General features: G+C 39.4%; 3 protein-coding genes across 4 annotated transcripts; 2 read left to right on the top strand and 1 right to left on the bottom strand.

Moving 5' to 3' along the window:
- The first annotated feature begins 3,632 nt into the window (after positions 1–3,632).
- GLY1 (NAD-dependent glycerol-3-phosphate dehydrogenase family protein) lies at positions 3,633–9,844 on the top strand. Of its 2 annotated transcripts, XM_008794025.5 has the most exons (10): positions 3,634–4,041; positions 4,193–4,329; positions 6,220–6,325; positions 6,549–6,750; positions 7,009–7,096; positions 7,690–7,837; positions 8,339–8,488; positions 8,571–8,720; positions 9,437–9,528; positions 9,630–9,844. In XM_008794025.5, the coding sequence occupies exons 1-9, from the start codon at positions 3,691–3,693 to the stop codon at positions 9,449–9,451; spliced, it is 1,347 nt and encodes a 448-aa protein (XP_008792247.1). In that variant the 5' UTR covers positions 3,634–3,690; the 3' UTR covers positions 9,452–9,528; positions 9,630–9,844. The 2 variants fall into 2 exon arrangements, with proteins under 2 accessions (XP_026661132.1, XP_008792247.1); XM_026805331.4 differs by lacking the exon at positions 8,339–8,488 and having other exon boundaries at positions 3,633–4,041.
- Positions 9,845–10,202: 358 nt separating this feature from the next.
- Positions 10,203–14,283, top strand: LOC148700130 (Tetratricopeptide repeat (TPR)-like superfamily protein). Its single transcript, XM_088710601.1, has one exon. The coding sequence runs from the start codon at positions 10,999–11,001 to the stop codon at positions 13,498–13,500; it is 2,502 nt and encodes an 833-aa protein (XP_088566727.1). The 5' UTR covers positions 10,203–10,998; the 3' UTR covers positions 13,501–14,283.
- A 3,529-nt stretch (positions 14,284–17,812) lies between these two features.
- Positions 17,813–20,462, bottom strand: WRKY54 (WRKY DNA-binding protein 54). Its single transcript, XM_008794026.6, has 3 exons — positions 20,000–20,462; positions 19,750–19,854; positions 17,813–18,507 (listed from the first exon to the last, which is right to left on the bottom strand). Exons 1-3 carry the CDS (start codon positions 20,329–20,331, stop codon positions 18,003–18,005), a joined length of 942 nt encoding a protein of 313 aa, XP_008792248.2. The 5' UTR covers positions 20,332–20,462; the 3' UTR covers positions 17,813–18,002.
- Positions 20,463–21,853: the final 1,391 nt, after the last annotated feature.

Here is a 21,853-nt window from a genome sequence, read left to right as displayed (position 1 = left end):
AGTTAGGTGTGTAGGATTCATTCGTCCCCCAATACTAATTACTCCCAGTTTTTTTACCATATGGGAGAGCCTTTTAGCAGGAAGATGGGCATAACAAAGCAGAGCAAGTACCTAATAATTAATGCAACTTGTAAGGAATGCAAGCATCCTGAAACAAACGTGGACTTAAATTAGGTGACCGGGAGGCCGGGACCATTTGATTACAGTTGATCAAAACTAGAATCACTTTCAGGCCGAGTATGTTTATATAAAAGCTAATGGGCACAGATTAGGTGGTTTCGTACGTGGCTGACCACTCTGGAGGAGAGGGCTATGGACTGGAAAAAAAGAGCTGCCTAGAATACTTTGCAATTTGCTATTTTTTAACTTTTTTGAGGTGCATCTCTACTAGATGCATATGAGCTATCTGCTTTAGCAAAAAAAAAGAAAAAAAAAAAGAGACTAGAACTAAATAAAAGTGCAAGTAGGCAATCTTTAGAGATCATGAGGTTGCTAGAACTTTACTGATAATTCTAAATTTACATTGCATAACCAAATAATGCATGCTCTCTACTTTCTTAGTCCACTACGTTCTATGACAAGTCCCCACCTATCAAGGAAATGAAAGAAAAAAGAAAGACAGAGTGAGATCTGGAGTCTCTTGTATGGATGAACTAAGAAAATTTCAGAATAATTTTTTCCTTGAAAATGTTCAGATAAGTTCATAGGCAAAGTGGTTACTTTGTGGAAGTAAACTATCATGAAGACTTGAGTAACTTGTCTTTTTGTTAATTTGTCTCAAATTTGCCAATAATGAAAAAGATTGAGACCTCTTAGGGGAAAAAAATCATTATTTTTGCCTTCCTTTCCGCTTTATTTTTTCGTAGACGGAAAAAAATCTTCTGTAATTAATAGTCCTTTCATCAACATTCTATATAACCAAATAGAGCAAAAGGGAGGAAAGATGATGGCAAACAATTTCTGAACTATTAAAAAAAAATTACAACCAAGATAATGTCACATCGGCAGTGTTACCCCTGCAGAGCCTTAACATATCAATGCATATTTCATTTTTCAAACGAACAGAGTTGCCACCAAGGTGGTAGCCTAGTGGTACTAGGCAGCAATTCTAACCACAAGGTCCCAAGTTCGAATCGCTGCGGCGACGATTAAATTGTGGACCGGAGCTTACTACTTTAGCCACTGCTTGGACTTGTGGTGTAGGACCGACCCAGCAACTTTTTCTCTCCAACCTCATCCCAATGTACAGGAGATCTGCACTTTCTTCCATAAAGGGCTTCGTAAGGTGCCATCTGGATGCTAGAATGATAGCTGTTATTATAAGCAAATTCTACCAGGGCTATATGATCATCCCAGCAGCCTCCAAGATCAACTGTACATGTCCTCAGCATATCCTCCAAAGTCTGAATCGTCCGCTCTGACTGACCATCAGTCTGAGGATGATAAGCAGTACTGAGCCTCAATTCAGTTCCCATAGCATTCTGAAAGCTCCTCCAGAATCTAGATACAAATCGTGGGTCCTGATCAGATACAATACTAACCGGTATGCCATGTAGGCGCACAACTTTCTCAATATATCTCAGTGCCAGCTTTTCAAGAGGAGTGCCAACCCTAAAGGGTAAGAAGTGAGCTGACTTTGTGAGACGATCAACAATCACCCACACTGCATCATTCTTCTTAACTGTCTTGGGAAGTCCAATAACAAAATCCATAGTGATATGTTCCTACTTCCATTCTGGTATCTCCAACGGTTCCAACAAACCTGCAGGCCTTTGATGTTCGGCTTTCACCTGTTGACACACCAAGCATCGAGCCACAAAATCGGCTATTTCTCTTTTCATGCCACTCCACCAAAAATGTTCCCTCAAATCTCTGTACATTTTAGTGCTACCTGGATGGATGGAGAAGCGGGATTGGTGAGCTTCCTCCATAATTTTCCTCTTCAATTCGATCATCTGGTACACATAAACGGCTACCAAATCGAAGAGTACCATCCTGATGAATACTGATCTCGGGTCGCAACCCCGTTTTCACATCTTCTCTTAGCTGGCATAAGTGAGCATCAGTCTGTTGGGCAGCCTTAATTCTTTCAAGTAATGTTGGTTGCACCATCAAACAAGCTAGCCCCCCAGTACTCGTAGTAATCACCTCGATATTCATCATATCGAGATCTCTTACAATCTGCTTCTGAGTGGTGAGCAGGGCTATTGTGCTTACTGTAGACTTTCTACTGAGAGCGTCAGCCACTACGTTAGCCTTTCCTGGATGGTATTTAATACTTAGATCATAATCCTTCAGCAGTTCAAGCCATCTCCTTTGTCTCATATTAAGCTCCTTCTGTGTAAATATATACTTCAAGCTTTTATGATCAGTGAAGACTTCACATGGTTCTCCATATAAGTAATGCCTCCAAATCTTCAGGGCAAAGACTACCGCAGCCAGTTCCAGGTCATGTGTTGGATAGTTCTGCTCATAGGGCTTCAACTGTCTAGAGGCATAAGCCACCACTTTATCATTTTGCATTAAAACACAACCCAGTCCTTTCTTGGAAGCATCACTAAAGATGGTGAAACCTCCAAAACTAGGTAGAGTGAGGACAGGAGCAGATACTAATCTCTGCTTCAACTCCTGAAAACTCTGCTCACATTCTCCACTCCAGATGTACTTTGCTCGTTTCTGTGTCAAACGAGTCAAAGGGGTGGCTATCTTTGAAAATCCCTCCACAAACCTCCTGTAGTATCCAGCTAGACCCAAGAAGCTTCTGATCTCCGTCACATTAGTTGGACGAGGCCAGTTCACTAATGCTTCAATCTTCCTTGGGTCCACTGAAATTCCGTTCCTGGAGATCACATGCCCAAGAAATGCAATGCTATCCAGCCAGAATTCACATTTGCTCAGCTTGGCATATAACTTTTTTTCTTGCAGAGTTTGCAACACTAACCTCAAATGGTGTTCATGCTCTTCCTTGCTTTTGGAATAAATCAGGATGTCATCAATAAACACAATAACAAACTGATCCAGAAATTCCTTGAAGACCCTGTTCATCAGGTCCATAAAGGCAGCAGGAGCATTGGTTAATCCAAAAGGCATAACCAAAAATTCATAATGACCATATCTAGTCCGAAATGCTGTTTTGGGCACATCCACTGTTTGGATTTTCAGTTGGTGATACCCGGACCGTAGGTCTATTTTCGAGAACACTTGAGCCCCTTGCAACTGATCAAATAGGTCATCAATCCGAGGCAATGGGTACTACGCGGGGGTGGAATTGTCCCTTCCTCCCCTCTACCCCTTTTCTTTAGCAAAAAAAAAAAAAACGAACAGAGTTGAGAAAAGCGAGTTAATTTGAATGTTTGCTAACTCGTTTGATTGATGACGCATCGAGATGTGTGAAAGGTGGAATCACCTTCGACGCACATAAACATGAATATAAATTTCTATCCTTTCATGCATCTTGATACGCGATAGAAGCACAAGAGTTGCACCCAACGGATCTGATCAACGTGGGGCCCAACCCAATCCGTATGAATTGGACCACCTGGCCCTGCTTTTCCTCACCGTTAAACCCCACTCGATATTGATTCCGATCGCACGGTCCAAACTAACCCGCCCACGAATCATAAGCCTCCAGGCTCGCGCGCGCGGGAACGGATAAACTTGCCACCAGTAAAATCCCTCCGAGCTCCAGCCATGGCCGCTCTCATCGCGGAGCCCTCTCTCGTCGCTCCTCTCTTCCCTTCTTCCGGCGCTCCTCGCCGGAACCTCTCTCCATCGGGGGGAAATCTAGGGTTCCGCCTCAAGCCCTTCCCTCTCTCCGTCGTCTCCCCACCGCTCCCTCCCGCCTGCCCCTGCTCCGCCGGAACCCTAGACCCCGACCCGGCGGAGGAGAGGCCTACTTCTAACTCTAGCACTAAGGTGGGAGGCAGAAAAGGGGGCAGGGATAGGCGGAGGGCGGTGAGGATCGCGTGGGAGAAGCTGGTCCGCTGGTCCCGGTCCTGGCGATCCAAGGCCAAGAGCGACATCCTCGAACGGACCAAGAAGGTGCGACATCTTGAAATTTAGGTTTTATAATGACTGTTACCACTCTTTTATTGACGACGTTTGACCGAAGAGCTGATATATATTGGCAAGTATATATGGTAAGAATTTTGATGAAGGATCCCGTTTTCCTGATAAAATGTTGTGTTAGTAGGTTGTGGTTCTTGGTGGTGGATCATTTGGGACGGCAATGGCAGCGCATGTTGCAAGCAAGAAGGCTGAAATGGAAGTTGCAATGCTTGTTAGGGATGTTGATGTTTGTCGAGCTATAAACGAGTCCCACTTTAATAGGTAAGAGGTCATCCTACAGTATCTATTGTTTTTTTATTCGATTTAGGTGTCATTCTATTGATAGCTTATTCCATTGCATCAAATTCTTCTGTTATTAGATATGAATAAAGAGAAAAAGTATTGCAACGTGTAACTAGACATGCTGTCAGTAAAAAGTTGATCTCTTTGTTGATATTTATAATCTTATCCTGTCAAAAACTAATCTTTTGATAAGTTCTACAAGGGTTGCCATTAGTAATTTATGCAATGCTTTCTCTATTAATCATCGTCGAGATAAAAGAATGTATCCACATACATGTGACTAGGACCCACACCGATAGTCCAATTTTTTTGGTTTCATGAGTATAACAGGAGTGCGATCAGCTTCTTTCAAAAAGATGACTGTGATTGGCATTATCATAAGTTTTCTTATGTTTTCATTAGAAAAAATTCTATCATAAAGAATTTAGTTCTTGATTACCTTGGCGATTAAGTTCTAATTCCAACTTTGATGTTGGAAGCCACGAGAATTTGGGTCCTTAAAATTAATGGGTTTTAAGATGATAAAAGTTAGAAGTGTGGTATGCCGGAACTTACAGTTAGAACTTAAGAAGAAGTTTATAGGGAATGCTTGGATCAATCTAGGGGATAAGGACTTGATGGATGGCTAAGGATGCATGCACTGGTTTCTATAGAGAGTAAACCATTGTTTCAGATCTTTTTCTAGTTGCTTTGTGTAGTGGCTGAGGCTACGTTGGGGTTCTTTGTCACTTTCCTGATAATGATATCTTCAAATCACATTTCCTAATTCATCACAAGAAAACTAATTTTTCTAGATTTTCTCTTTAACCATTCTCACCTTCACTTTGTTAGAGCTTTCCATTGCAATGGCCAATGGGACGACATATATCTGGCAGAACCGTTCAGTACTATAACATCAGCAATTATTCTGATTTAATTACTAGTAGATTTCACATACAAATTATTAGGACTTCAAGTTACCAAAGGAGTTAGTATTACAGGTTTTGGACTGGAAAATGGACCTCTTGTCAATCTACAACTACATGGTAAATTAACGTAGCTTTGTTGGAGGAATGCAACTACAAAATGTTATTTTGTTCTTTTAAGCAAAGTATTGCCTTTATTCTTCTCCACAATCTTTCACTGAATTTCATTCAAGCATCAAAGAACCTCCTATTTTTATCAGTTATGCATATTCTATTTTAAGTTTGTGCCAAAATTCTTATACTACTCATAGATTTTGCCCAGAAACCTAATAGGAGAAAACAATCTCCACCTAATAAAATTTCTGAGAAAACAATCTCCACCTAATAAAATTTCCAAATTGATTTTCAATGCACAGAAGATGGATTTCATCTGCTCATCATTGTTGAACATGGCATGAAGGGACCTAGTAGGATAATATGCTCTTTAAGTCTCTCTTATAGATTGCTTGGTAAAGTTGCATATATCCTTGCAATCCATCAGAGCTGTTAGTTGGACCCAGTTTGATCAGTATCTTGCTTGCAGCATATGACCAGCAAAAGGACTTTTGTCACAACAATGCTTGGCCACTGTAATCAATGTGAAGTTGTGCAAAGAAAGTCATTAGAAGGAACTTTGTAATTTTTTTAATATTAATGTGTTTGAAAGAATATCGTAATTATAATCTTAACAATGAAGCCTTTTCTCCACTACGCTGTTGAATTTATGAATCCTCATTCACCTAATTGTTTGAAGGAAAAAAATTGTGCTTATTCAGCTGTTGCAAGGATTTCCCCCTATTTAGTTGTTTTTGATGTATCTGAACTTTGTTATGTATTTATATCAGGAAAATCAGCAACGACCTGACATAATCCATACCAATCTTCAGGCAGTTCTAACTAATATCATCTATATGTGTTCCTGTAGCAAATACTTCCCAGAACACAAACTGCCAGAAAATATTATTGCAACAACAAATGCAAAGGATGCTTTACTTGGAGCTGACTTTTGCTTACATGCTGTTCCTGTACAGGTAATCCAAATTCTCATTCTTGATGATTTATACTGTCGTAGCAGGATAATATATGATATCCCCACCGACCACTAATTTGATGACCTTATCATTTATACTCTTTTTATACTCATTGAATCATATCTTATTGATGCATTACATAATAACAACTTATGAAAACCCAGGGCATTTTCTTTATATAAGCCTCAAGCAAGTGAGCTAACTACAGTTGCCTTTGTGACAGTTCAGCTCATCCTTTCTTGAAGGAATTTCACAACATGTTGGACCGAACTTGCCATTCATATCTCTTAGCAAAGGTTTAGAACTGAATACTTTAAGGATGATGTCTCAAATTATTCCACATGCACTGGGAAACCCTCGCCAACCTTTTATTGTGCTATCGGGGCCTTCATTTGCAGTGGAGTTGATGAAGAAATTGCCAACAGGTTTATTTCAGCTGAATTATGATGGTATCTGTGTGTGTATTATTGTTAGAGTTGTGTGTTAAATTTGCAATGATGAGTCCTAGGCAACTAGGCATGGAGCTTAGGTTTTTGGTCCTACAAATTGTGCAGCATGCCAAGTACATATGTGTATTATGCTAATAAGATATGAGTTCAATATCCCAGCCAACAATGGCTACAACTTTGTTCCTTTTCTGGAAGCTCTATGGCTGTTCTCATGCATAATTTGCAATTCTGCAGCAATGGTGGTGGCATCAAAAGATAAGAAGCTGGCAAGTGCCATCCAGCAGTTATTAGCTTCACCCCATCTAAGGATAAGCTCATCCAGGTAGCTAAGTTTTCATATTTCACTTATCACCATTTTTTGATATTATGGAATTAGCTTTATGTGCACTAAATATGAATTATTGACTCATATGTTTTGATATACATGTTCTGTTTTTCTTACTTATTTTTCTGAATTTGCTGTTTGTTCACTTATCTTTGGTGCTAAGCATTTCTCTGTTTGGGACAAAAGAACTTCTGGACATAATTATCTCTTGTGTGACTTACCTAATATTGCAACTTTATATTAGCATAAGATATTTGATTTTTTTTCACATAATAAATGAACTGTGAGAAAAAAATGAATTAGACTCATTTTTATTTGAAATGTGTCATGTAATTTGGAATCTCACAAGCTAGATGATATGCATTTTCTATCTAATTTTTTAATTATTTTTTTCAAGGAAATAAATGGATATTAATCTAGTTATTTCTGTGTATATCATATAATCTACATGGAAAGATTTACTCGATCCTCTTTCTCCCACACAAAATTCACATAATTTTCCATGACCTTCATTAGTGGCTGATTTGATCAGACAACTGGCAACTATATTTTAATGACGGATCTTCAATTTGTGAACGGTGATGCTCCAGTGATGTTACAGGAGTTGAAATTGCTGGTGCACTCAAAAATGTACTTGCCATAGCAGCAGGTATTGTGGAGGGGATGAATCTTGGAAATAATTGTATGGCAGCTCTTGTTGCACAGGGTTGTTCTGAGATACGATGGTTGGCAACAAAGGTATGTAACTTAAACTACGGCTTCCTTGATAACATCCTATTCTGCAATAATGCCTTTCATTCTGCTTAGAAGTGAGAAAATACAAGAACTCATTAATTTAAATAGTACAGAATGAGTTCTTTGAATTCCATATTTTTCTTGCACATTAGTACATCATCTTTATTTATTTTAGTTGTGACTTGAATAGGAAATATATAGTCAGTTCCACATTGAAGAATATATTATATTTTCCTCTTGTCTGAATTCTAATCTTTTGCTGCACCGTGTCCTCATGTTTCTCAGTCATCTATGTTTATTTTCTCTGGAATTTGAATGCAAGAAATTGTTTCTGTCAAATTGCTTTCTGAAAGTATTGGGTTTTACATTAAAGTAGCATGCGAAGTTTACCAAAAGAAATCTCTCTCTCTCTCTCTCTCTCTCTCTCTCTCACACACACACACACACACACACACACAAAGAAAGTTGCTTGTTATCTGACAAAATTGCACTCTGGATGTGAAGATGGGAGCAAAGCCAACGACACTTACTGGTCTATCAGGATCTGGCGACGTTATGCTTACATGTTTTGTGAATCTTTCACGAAATAGAACTGTCGGATTGCGTCTTGGATCAGGAGAGAAACTTGATGATATATTGAATTCAATGAATCAGGTTCTTGAGAGTTTATTTGATACTTGTATTGATTTCAAAACTAAAATGACATTGTATCATCTGATTGGGATGTCTTTTTCAGGTAGCTGAAGGTGTATCAACAGCTGGGGCTGTTATTGCATTGGCTCAGAAATACCATGTAAAAATGCCAGTCTTGACAGCAGTTGCCCGCATCATTGACAACGAGTTGACTCCAAAAAAGGCTGTTTTGGAGTTGATGAGCCTTCCACAGGTTATTGTTGACATTTAAATTGTTTGCATGCATCATAATGGTGCAATGAAATTGATATTGCAAAAGATGCCAATTAAGTATGCGGATTATTATTCACAGCCTTTGAGACAAACATAGAAGCCAGTTTTTATATGACCTCGTACTCATTCTATTTTGGAAACTTGGTGGGTTTGTCTTCCATTGTTCTTTTTTCCCTTTTTGATCAGCAAAAGGAAGTTTTATGATGAATACTCAATGGGCATCAACAAATATTCTTCCTTTTCCTTTGTACCTTTTCTCCCTTTTATGAATTAAAAAAAAATGAGAAAAGAACAACTGGAGAGTCTTTAGAAGAAAGGAAAACAACAGGTCTAATGTATGATTAGTGAAGAAAGATAAAGATTAAGAGAGGAAATTGAAGTTTCTTTTATTGCCAGTCTTCTTGAAGACAGAGAATGGTCAGTTCATGACTCAGTAATGTTGGTTTAGTAGGAACTTTGTATAAGATAGTAACTTGGTTTAGTTTTAAGACAGATGAGAGAGCACCAGCTATTTGATTCCTCTGGTTAATTATTAACTCAAAAGTAACATAGAATACGCACATCATTTATGAGCACTGATTGTGGTGGTGATTTCTTCTTATGTCTGTGAAAAGTTCTTACTTGTTCATATAATACTGTGCGACGCATTCTTGTTGACCTTATCAATCACTTTACTTTTGATTTTTTTATTTGTAGGTTGAAGAGGTATGAAAACATTGAAAAGTCTAAAATAGTTAGGCATCAAGGGCCCAGTATGAGGGTGAACCAAGATAACTTTGCTGTTGAAGGTGAAAGGCAGCATTCTTTGTGATGATATTTTAATGGTGAAATATAATATGAAATTTTAAATGATAACTTACATAATCTTGATGTTTTACATCCTGTACAGTTAATTGCAATGCCTGCGGGTTACAACACCACCACGAACCTTTGAGGCCAGAGTCGCAAATCTTTGGTCTAGCAGGAATTTTGTTCTCTTTCTCCAAGGAAATATTCAAGCATGGAAATTGTGGACATCTGAATCACAGACTGAATTGACTGCAGAGATACTAGATTGCATATTGCAAATCAAGATTTGATAATCTATAAATCAGATGTTTTGCCTGTCCTTTTCTATCTGCTGCCTGGCCTCAGCTGCTAGATTGCTGATTTTTTATGCCAAACCATTATATGATTGGTTGACTGTTAACAGCTGAATGACTAGCGTAAATTTTGTCTAAAACAAACACCTCATACATCAGGTGATGAAACTGAACTGAAAAGCTTTCTGGTGAATTACTCTTATCACAGCATCGCTGAACATGATCCATTTTTTAAGCTTATTCTCGAATCCTTTCTTCAGTTCTGCAGATCAGGTGCCTGTAAAAGCTGCTTGTTTTTTGGATAAGTTGACCCGTATGAATATATGTCTAGTCCCATATGATGTTGTAGAGACATCTTAAGTACTTAAATAGGGCTATGGATCTCAGTTGGTAAGTACTTAAATAGGGCTTTTGTGGATGAGGTCTTTGAATCGTTCCACAAGTATATCTTGTCTCTGATAATTATGACCATTCTTTTGTGTTTTTAATTTATAGACAAATATATTTAAGAAATTGATAGTACCATCCAAGCATAAAACAACATACATGTATTGTCTTAATAGTTTGTGCAAGGACCTGTGTGTTTAGTCCCATATCATGTTGTGTTGGGGAGGCGAGAACCTTTTAATCATCAATTAATAATCTTCTGGCTAGCTTTCATCCAATGGGATTTTGGGTTGTTATAAAATATATTTTATCTCACTTATGATCATTTATATTTTTTTATTCTCTTTTTTATTGATATATAAGTAAAATTTAAGAAATTGATGGTGCTATCCTGTAGGTACAAGCATAAAACAAAACAAATGAATGGTCTGATCAGATTAGGATTAGATCCTCCCTTTTTTTTTGGTCCTATATTTTACTATAAATATAGTGTTACCTCTTTTCTTCAGTCTCCCATGGACATTTATCTTTAATCTCAACTAGTTATATCAGATCTCGTATCCGCTTTTGCTCCATAAATTCACATGTTAGAATTGTCTAGGTTCACAGTGTAGAGCAAGATTTTGGAACTAAATTTTAGGATCCATTCAGCTTCAGTTGGGTCGGATCCTTGTCTACAGGATCCAGATTGAATTTCGTGTACCCATTTGGCGCGTCTCAACGGTCGTTTGGGTCGGGTGCAGTTCAGCTCAGGTACCGCTTTGTACAGGTTCTTCTCCGAGCTCTAACATGCCTCAGAATGCCATAAGAACCCCGAAATTCCTCGACGTCTTGTTTCCCACGCTCCCCTCCACCGCCAAGAACAGAATCGTAAGAGCTACCCACGAGAAAGGACTCCACACGGGTGCTCAAAGTCTCAGCCGGTTCGCCTTCCCTTCCCTCCTCAAGAAATGCGCGGCCCAGCCGGACCTCCGCCATGGCAAGCGAATCCACGCTTCCATCATCCAAACCGGCCTCCAATTCGACCCCTTCATCGCCAGCTCTCTCATCAACATGTACGCGCGATGCGGCTCCCTGACCGATGCCCAACATGTGTTTGCTCAACTCCCTCAAAGAGATGCCGCCGTGTGGAACGCCATGATTGCCGGCTACTTCCATCACGGCTGCCGACATGAAGCCCTCTCTTTGTTCTACCAGCTGCAATTGTCGGGCGTGAGACCTGATGGGCACTTGCTCAGCATTCTCCTCGGCGGCTGTAGTGCTAATTTGGATCTTTGGCATGGCAGACAGGTGCACGCTTTTCTTGTCAGGAATGCTTCGGACAGCGACTCATTCTTAGGGACTGCATTGATCGACATGTACGCAGAGTGCGGTGAAGTAACGGGGGCATATCGGGTGTTCCGCGGGATGGTCGATAAGAAGGATGCTTCCTTGTGGAATGCGATGATCGGGGGCTTTTGCCATAATGGGTTGTGGGAGGAAGGCTTGGAACTGTTCGTGCTCATGAAGAATTGGGGCTTGGAGCTGCAGTCCACCACCTTCTCGAGCACTCTGACAGCATGCTCAACTGGCGAGGTGGTGGCTTTTGGTGAAGGGGTTCACTGTTGCTTGATAAAGTTGGGCTTCGAGCTCGATCCTTACGTCTGCACTTGTCTTCTAGGCATGTACGGTAGGTGTGGATTGCTCGACGAGGCTCGTAGAGTTCTTGAGAGTGCAAGGAGCAAAGGAACTGAGCTTTGGAATTCAATGATCTCAGCTTATGTTAACAGCAGTTATGCATTAGATGCTTTGAATGTTTATAAGCAAATGAGGTTGAGTGATATAAGGTCAGACTGCATTACTATTTCCAATGTGCTGTCCTCTTGTAGCATTGTTAGTCTCTTGGATTTCGGCAAGGGAGTTCATGGAGAGCTGATAAAACGACCAGAGCGGAATAACATGATGGTGCGGGGTTCCTTAATCAATATGTATATGAAGTGTGGAAGCACTGAGGATGCCGGGCTGCTCTTTAATTTGGGTAAAGATTGGGATGTCATTGTTTGGGGTTCTATGATTGCAGGGTACTGCCAGAACAAGAAATATGATCGTGCATTGAACCTATTCAATAAACTGAGGGTGAAAGGTTTGGACCCAGACTCTGCCATCATTGCAAGTGTTGCCTCTGCATGCGCCGGATTGGGATTCCTAGTACTTGGGTATCAGATTCATGGGTTTGCAATCAAGAGTGGCACAAGTTTTGATGTGTTTGTGGCTAGTGCTTTGATAGATATGTATGCAAAGTGTGGATTGCCACAGTTGGCAGGAATCATCTTTTCTGGATTGCCATGTAAGAATATTGTGGTCTGTAACTCTATGATCTCAGGTTATGGTAGAAATGGCCTACTTGATGAGTCCATCAGTACTCTTGCGCGAATATCTCAGCATGGTTTGGTTCCTGACTCAATCTCCATAAGCAGCCTTCTTGCTTCAGTCTCCTCTTTAGCTGTGTTGGAGAAAGGAAAGATGATCCATGGCTACCAGATAAGAAATGAAGTAATATGTGACAGTCATGTAGAAAATGCCCTTCTTGACATGTATATGAAGTGTGGGTGCTTAAAATATGGGCAATCCATTTTTGATAGGATGCATTTAAGGAATATGGTGGCCTGGAATACAATGATCACAGGATATGGACATCATGGATATTGTCTAAAAGCAATTGGATTATTTGAGGAGATGAAGAGATTGAGAGTGTTACCAGATGAAGCCACCTTTCTCTCTTTAATATCATCTTGCAGTCATTCAGGTTTGGTTGAAGAAGGTATGGCATTCTTCCGATCCATGAGCAGGGACTATGGCATTGGCCCTAGGATGGAGCATTATTTGAATATGGTAGACCTCTTGGGTCGTGCCGGGCGACTGGATGAAGCCTACTGTTTCATCAAAGCTATGCCAACGAAGGCTGGTGAGAGTGTTTGGTTGTGTTTTTTAAGTGCTTGCAGAGCTTATAGGCATATGGAATTTGGAGAAATTGCTGCCGATCACCTTCTCAAGCTAAAGCCTGAAGGGAGTGGGAGTTTCACTCAGCTGTTAAATTTCTACGGGGAAGTGGGATTGTTTGGCAAAGCAGCAAAAGTAAAGCTACAAATGAAAGAGTTGGGTTTGAAAAAGAATCCAGGTTGCAGTTGGATTGAGGTCAAAGACAGGATCCAAGTATTCTTCTCAAGTGATTCATCTCCATTGATAACAGAGATTCATGACACATTAAGAAATCTTAGAAGATCCATGAGAGAGGAGGAAAAATTTTCATGATGCTGATGGTGTGTCAAAGACGAGGAACAAACGAGAGAAGAACTCTATGCACGATGGTAATGCCAGCAAGCAGAGCTCATCCCCAGCAATGACCAGAGAACATAATTACGTAAATGGGTTCCAGAAGTAGATCCAGAAGAAGGTTCTCATAATTTTTTTGTACTAGTTTAATTGGTGAGAGCAAGTGAAACTGCTGTTTTGTGATCTATAGAACAAACTCATAATACAACAGTTATCATATTGGATGACCCATCGGAAGAATAAGATTCAGCAAGTTTCCTTTGGTTGGCATCGGAATGAAATGAAGCCCATTGCATAGGAGACTGAATCAGAGATTGTTCTAGTGTTCCAGAAGAGATGCAAATTCTCAGGCTACTGTATGAAACCTGTTTGATTTTTTGTGAATTATGGTGTCACTGGAAGTCATACCAACTGTGTGTCGTGGAGCTAATCTAAGATTAGGCCAATTGTCTGGGGATTGTAGAGCCTTGTACCATGGAAGGTTGGAAGGTCAGTGTATTATCATAGAAAAAGGAATCCGACTTTCTAACACCAGCGAGAAGTAGGTAAAAATTATTATGAAGCTGTAATAAAAGAACTCAGAGTAGAAAACTGAGATTGCAATACTATCAATGATTTGACATTAGAGTGGAGACTTGTATGGTTGTAAGCAACATGTAAATCCCAAAAGAAAGCATCAGATATTGCTAGCTACCTCTGCTTGTATAGCATTGCTGATAATATCATGGTGATATTCTATATGAAAGGTTATCATTATTGTGAGGATCCGTATGGATGTGTATTTAGTCTCACATCGGTTATTCATCGGAAAGATCTTATGTATTTATACGGGACTAAGGAATCCAAAAAATTTCTTCTCGCTAGTTTTTTTGGGTGAGATTTTGGATCGTTATAAATGGTATCAGAGCGAACGCAGTTAATGGCTCATATGTACTGGAGGACATTGCGGTATGGGCTCATTGAGGTTAACCATAGGGCGATCATAATGCTTGTGATTAGATTTGAATGAATTTGGACTTTTAGCTTAACGAGGATGTCATGGCTTAAATGGAGGGAGCATGTGAGGATCTATATTGGCGTGTGTTTAGTCTTACATTGGTTATTCGTGGAGAAGATTTTGAGTACTTATATAGGATCAAGAAATTCAAAAAATACATTATGACTAACATTTTTAGGTAAAGTTTTGAATTGTTACAATTATCTTCAGAAAAGAAATAACATTTTTTTAGTTTTCAATTCATATAAAAAAAACCATTAGTTTGATATATTTGGTTAGTAACAATTTTGTGGGGGTGGAATCATTAAGTAAGGTCAGATGTGGGTTAGGTCAAAAGTCTTTTTATCTCAAATCTTATCTAGATTCCAACTAGCAATCCAAATCTTGCTCATCTACTTTACATGAAGTCAAAACTAGTGTTAAATTGTCTGGTAGTTTTGATTGCTGTTTCGGGCGGAGGGCATTCAGCTGGTAGAGCACAGCGGTATTAGTGTAGCAAGAGGTTAGGGTGAGCAGAGTTGAGGGGATAGAATGAGAAGGAGAGAATGAGACATCATATGAGATTGAGCATGTTTCTCTACCATGTGTTAAACCGATAGCATATCAAGGTTTTAGATGCACCTTTTAACTCTATCATTCTTCAATTTATATATTTTCATAAATTTAAACTATTTTATTAATAAAAATTATAATTTGATATAAAATACTTATTTAAATCACATAAGTCAATAAAATGTTCTTTTCGGTCCTAATCTGACTGATAAAGCACAGAAAATCATAATAAATTATATATCTAAATTTGTTCAGGTATATGAGAATCCGTGCAGGTAAATATGTGTTTAGTTCTATACCGATTATTCGTTGGAAAAATATTAAGTATTTATATAAAATTAAAAAATTTAAAAAAATACCTTTCAACTAGTCATATTCTAAGTTGTTATATGTCGCATTCCAATTAGATTAATATACATATTGAAACTAGCACAGGGCAGCAAAGGAATAATGCGCATGGGACCTATCACCTATTATACGAGTGCCTACGTCGAAACTAGCAAAAGAGAAACAAAAGAAGAACAAAGTTAAAGTAGCACTTGGCCATTCCTCTGCCACAACTTTTTCGTTTCCCGTACACTTTTGTCTTTTTGAATAGCACGTGGAATTTAGGCAGCTTTCCCAATATATATGGCCCAAGAAAGCGAGGCCCGTCAATATTGGATGGCATCCTATGTTCCTAATCATACATCATAGATGACTATAATAGATATCATACCCATGGATGTATTTATTCTAAATTAACTAAATAAATCCATTTTACTTATAGTCAGGCCCACCAATCATCCAACTCCTTTTGTCTGTCACTGCCGAGTTGAACCCGCTGAACTCCATCCACTGCCACTCTTAGCACATGAAAGGGGAATCCTTGGTTGCGATCCCTCCCTTTTCTATGTCTGAAAAAAAAAATATCTAGTTTTCATCTTATAGCATGGCATGTTCTCTTATGTGTCGGCCTACGACATCACCTTGGTCATCTTGTTCTCTTATGTGTTAGGTTGTATATATATGTACTGGAAGGCAAACAGGGCTGCAGGCTGAGTTGCTACCTATGCCGCCTAGCATTCCGAAGAGATTCTCTAGACACATTAGGAGGCTTCTCCTCCATCCTTAAGCTATTTCCTCCCTTGTGATTCTGTTAGCTGCACCTATCCTAAAGTTGGGTGATCAGGGATTGTACCAAAAAAAAAAATGTGACACGGTGCCCAAAAGATATGTGGGTGTTGGCCAAGGTTTGGTATACCATACAACCAATTACTGGCTTTCATAATGGATTTAGCGAGTGGGAAATAAAGCAATGAAACAAAGCTTTTCCAAGATAAAATCTCTAGTGTTGATTTTTTTCATCAAAATGATTCAAGTATGAAGTGATATGGAAAACTTTTCCTATGATGCTAGATTGACTAGGTCCATGCTAACCTAATTAATTAGTCTTACCATGTCTTAGAACTTTGGCTGCAACATTCTAGGCTCATACATATGGTGCCTCACATAGTCTAGGGTCTTTTCATTTATTGTTTTGTTGTATCATATGGTAGAGATGGGGCTCACATAAACGCCACCATAGTATGAGTTCTATTCCTCTTTGGGCCACCTAGAGAAAATTAAGGCACACAATCTTTGACTATCTTTTTTTGTTTTGTTTCTTCTTCAATCTCATCATCATCTATCTAGTGTTGTAATCTAGTCCATCCACATTTCTTTAGGGGTGATGCTTCCTTGGTTTATTAGAATATTAGACAAAAAATTCAAGGGCTCAAAATTAATGATAAATAATCCAAAGCGAAAGTTCAAATCAATATTTTAAAGACTATAAACAAAAAATTCATATGTTTAATTTCCTAATCTAATATTGAAAGTAGGTTTAAAAAGTAATGATTTTATTATGTATACTTTTCCATAATCCAGTAGTCAATTTAAATCTATTAATGCGTTAAGATGTATAGATCGATCATTTCATACCCATATCAACATGGATGAAATAATTTACTTAGTAGATCAAGAAAATGTCCATTCATCCATTTTCATGCATCACACTTAGCAGTCGCCAATCTGCCCTTTGAAGAGACATAGAGTGGTCATGGTTTATGGCAGTACAGTGTAACACGTGATCAGCAGACGGACAGAGACGCCGGCCGGACCCACATATTTGAACCCATGCGGGGCCTACAGTGGGTGAGAGGAAGTTGTGTGCCGCACGGAACCGGGCTGGGCCCACAAAGTTGATCAAAAAGATATGATCGAAGTAGTATTGGTACAGCACCAAAGAAATGGCTTGAGTAGGGTAATTAGAAGTATGATTATCGACCATAAGTATAGTTTAAGTGATAATTAACTCCAAGGGTTCCCTTTCCTTCCACTCGTTTCTTTCTTTTCTTTTGTGCTTTTCCTTCTTTTGACTTTTCCTACTACATTTCATAATATAACAAAGCCATGATCCACGAAGAGACCCACCAACTTGGATTTGATTTAGTACTAGAGATCACAATATGGACATCATGGCATCATCCATTACTAAGACCAAGCATCTAACCATGGACTAAATTTTTTGCTAGAAAGTCACATACATTGGTAGGAAGATAATTAGTGTGCCCTAATAGGGCACCAAATTCCTCCACTCCAATTGTCATCAAGTCTGAATTTTAGGTATCCAAGAAGTTTTAGTTGATAAAATAAAACGAATGCTTTGAAAGTGAAGGAAACAATAGAAAAACAGCATACAAATTGGATTACACCATAAAATTCTGGGAAAAAAAGCTATTTCATATTCCTTAATGGCGAAGAAAATTCAAATTAGAGTACACAAGAGCTTTCAGAAAGCTTCTCTCACTATACACTAAAAAGTTTCATAGCTAATCTTACCTCTCAAAAATAAAAAGGAAAAAAAAATTCTCATAGCTAGCAGTATTTCCTTTCAAGACTGCATCTAATCTTAGAAAAGCTTGTCCTGATCGACACCAAACAGATCGTCAAGTTCAAATGAGACTCCGTTCAATTCCATATCCAAACAACTATTAGAAGAGTGCATATCGGACATAGCATCGCATTGATCCAATGCAATCCCCATGTATTGTTCCATTGGTGCACGCCAATCAAATGTTCCGAGGTCTGGCAGCATGAGAAATTCTGAGGAAGAGATTCTTGGGGTTGGATCACTCGGCACTTCCTCATCAATCTCTTGCTTCATTACTGAGAAGCAGGAAGAGTTGAAGGGGACTTCTTTTTGGTCATCTGCAGTGGTTTCTGATCCAAAGCTAATGATAGAAGATGGTCTCCGATGGGAAGGTGGGAGAAGATGGGGAGATATGGTAGGATCTCTGCATGTGTGCTCTCCCATGTAAGTGATCACATACATGGAGGGATCAGCCTCGGATTGCTGGACTTGTCTTGTGGCTTGACACTGTTGGTCATATTTGTGAGTGCATCTGAAGTAGCTCCTGCAAGATATCAATCAATTTAGACTTTCAGTTCTTCTTCTGACCATCATACATTTCATCTTACATCACAAAAAAAAAAAAAAAAAAAAAAGATCTGGGTTTTGTTAGTTTGTCAATTTTCAATAGATTTTTCTTTAATAGAAAGCCAAGCAATAGAAGGATGGAAGGTTTGGTAGGCCCTTTCTTATTTCGCTTGAGGGAACATTTACTTGTTCCCATGGCCCCCATATCTTATAGTCCCATAGAATCAAGTTAAATCTACACTTTGCTTTAGCATAAGGCTCCTCTTTTGCTTTCCTCTGTTCTCTTGATGAAGTATTTTGGAGCTCAACTCCTCGCGATGCTACTTAGGTGTGCAAAAATTGCATCCAAGCCGCCAATTAGCAAGATTTTTTTTTTTAATTGTCTTTTAAGAGAGAAACCATCGATTAGCAAGATATCTGCGGGTTAATTGCCTTCATGACACTAACAGGGGAGGACGGTTTGTGCTGCGCATCGAATATTGGATGGATGGTGGTTGTCAACATCTAGTTCTATTGGCATCACTTGTGTTGCTATCCAAGTCTCATTACATGTAGAATTAAGCAGTAATCCACAAGGAAGTGCTTGAGGGGCCACCATTGCATCATCTCTGGCACATCTTGTGATGACTAATACCAACATAACAGCTATATATATATATATATATATATAAGCTTAATTAGCCCTGTCTTTATGAAAGGAAGAGCAAGTAATAATGTCAAAGGGAAAACTACCTTGGGTCAAAGCCAATCAAGGTATATCCACAATCCAAGTAACTCAGAGAAAGAAGACAAGCAGCAAGCGTCAGGGAAAGTAACTCAATTTACTCCTATCATGGGGACTCCAACAAGTTGTTGAAGTGGTTTAGGTGATAAACAAGCAATTAGCATTCTCTAGATGCATGGCAATTACCCTTGGCTTTAAGCATGTTTTATAGAAGGAAAAAACCGAGTCTTATAAGCATAAGTACCAAAAGAATTAAGGGTGGTGTACGGGGTCATTAAAACAGATTTAAGGTACATACGCTACAAATCGAAAATGGTATTGGCTTGCACCCAACCTACTTCTGACCTAAATTTGTAGCTGATGAGCTTTGCAAATGAGCATGGTGAACAGTTTGTGATGAAGTCCACTGGCATGATTATAATTACAATTTTTTGAACTGGAAATTATGTTAAACATGGAATTATTGAGATAAAGAAACAACGGAAAAGGAGGTACCTTGGATACTTAGAATTGAAGATATCTTTCTGTCCATATTTTCGCCATGTATGATCATCATCCATCGTCTTTGATAAGATTCTTGTACATGAATATAGATGAGCCCTGCAGGTCAAAAATATAAATAAGTATGCATTCTTATGCAACAAGGTTTAGGGGAAAATACTTGTCTCATGCTACCCTTAAATTTGGTATATGAGCAAAAGAAAAGAATGATAAATGAGGGGGAGGAAAAAAAAAAAAAGGTTACCTTCTCCTATAACCACTTCTTCGAGATGACTGGATCTTCCTCTTCTTACCTGAATTCTTGCTTTCTTGCTCTTCAGAGCAAGGAGTAGCTGCCTGATCGAGAGGGGCCTCTGGTGCCTTGCCAGAGTTTAAGATAGTGAATGCTCTAGAGAAGGAGCCCAAAATTTCTTCAATAAAGATCCCAACCACAGAGTTCTTTTCTTGATCCTCTGATGCAAAGGACTCTTGCAGTAGGCTCTTGAGCTGGATCGCTGATTCCTTCCCTTTGATCAACTCTCCAGCCACCTTGTTGATTCGATCTATCGAGGAATTCTCTTGCTCGAGGGATCCCATACTCTCACTCCTTCCACCCTCACCCCTCCTCAAATCTTCCTTCCTTTCTTGCCAACTAGTCTTGGGTTGGGGAGGGAAGAGGGGAGAGCTTGGTCTGATTTTATGCCCGGGAAAAAGATGTGTGAATGTAGAAGAAATGGACCGAAACAGAGGAAGCAGCATGGAAGAGGGAACGCACCCCACCCGGAAGCAACCAAACCGATGACGCCATGGATCATGCATGCTACTGACGTCATCGCATCTAGTGACTCAGCCAGCTTCGCTGGTGCCGGCGGGCCTATGTCCCTATGAAACGGTGAAAATGTTCTTGATTCGGTCGAATGGCACCCTACGCTTCATGCACCAAGGTGGCCGTGCAGTGTGTGAATCGGTTTGTCTCTTTCACATTGGGCAATCAACAAAACTCGCGTACAATGAATGAAGCCCATTATAGAAAAGATAAAATGATTGATGGGATGGACGGCCACATGGTATATTTCGTTTTTTTACTTCAAATGGTGAGAAAAGATGTGTCGGCTTTGGGGTCAAGAGGTGAGAGCACAGACCACCTCCTGATTCAAGATATAGGGATGATGATGAGAGATGGAGGACCTTTCAGGCCAAGCATATATTCAAAGAAGCCAACGGAGCAGCTGACTGGGTGGCTGCCTACGCGGCCTACCACTCAGAGTATATCCTTTAGTCCGAAGAGGAAGAGTTGCTATTGGCACTCCGTGAGCTGTTGTATTTTGACTTTATTAGGTACATTCGCATGCGTACTGTATGAAGCACCCATTTTAAGTATAAAAAAAAAAGGTGTGTCAGCTTTCATGGTGGCTTGTGCGGAGAAAATATTTATCTTTTTCACCGGCCTCTCCTTCCACTTTTGATGTGAAAATTACTCACAAATCCAATGGAATGAAGACCTAATAGTATTATTAGAGTTTATAGCTCGAACCTCCATGCCGGATTAATCACACTTCCGGTCTTGATTGATGGGTGATCACGCATGCGAGGTTCGACCGATAAGTGATGGCATCATGGGTGTGATCTTATTCTAATTGATTGAGGGGAACTTGAGAGATTCAATGGTGGTCTTCGTTAGTGAATGTGCCATGTCGAGATGCATGATTTAAAAGGGACATCATCACATGGATAAGAACCCATCTCGATGCAACTAATCCAGGCCATGTGACTGTTCCATTTAGATTAAGGAACTATGACATTGAATAAGCCAAGATGCGATTAGTTGACTATTTTTTACCAATATTTTCTCCAAAAAAAAATTCTAATTGTACGGCAAGCAAGCTAGTTGATAGTATTAATGGGGAAGTGCAATATACAGTTGTGCATAGGCACATATTAACCCTTTCTACCTAGGTCAATTCTTTGATCATTAGGTATGTACGATAGGAGATTCGACTTGGGCACGTTGTAACATCAAATGGACATTTTATAGAGCTGCACTCCTTTGGGAAGACGTGATGCAGTCCACAAACATCACCTTCTAACCTCCTCATCATCTCTCCCTTTCTAATGGAAT

Source organism: Phoenix dactylifera, chromosome 14 (assembly GCF_051530095.1).
Source record: "Phoenix dactylifera cultivar Ajwa chromosome 14, Ajwa_hap1_PhDact_Kaust_v1.1, whole genome shotgun sequence".
NCBI lineage: Eukaryota > Viridiplantae > Streptophyta > Magnoliopsida > Arecales > Arecaceae > Phoenix > Phoenix dactylifera.
This window is presented reverse-complemented; position numbering and strand designations above follow the sequence as displayed.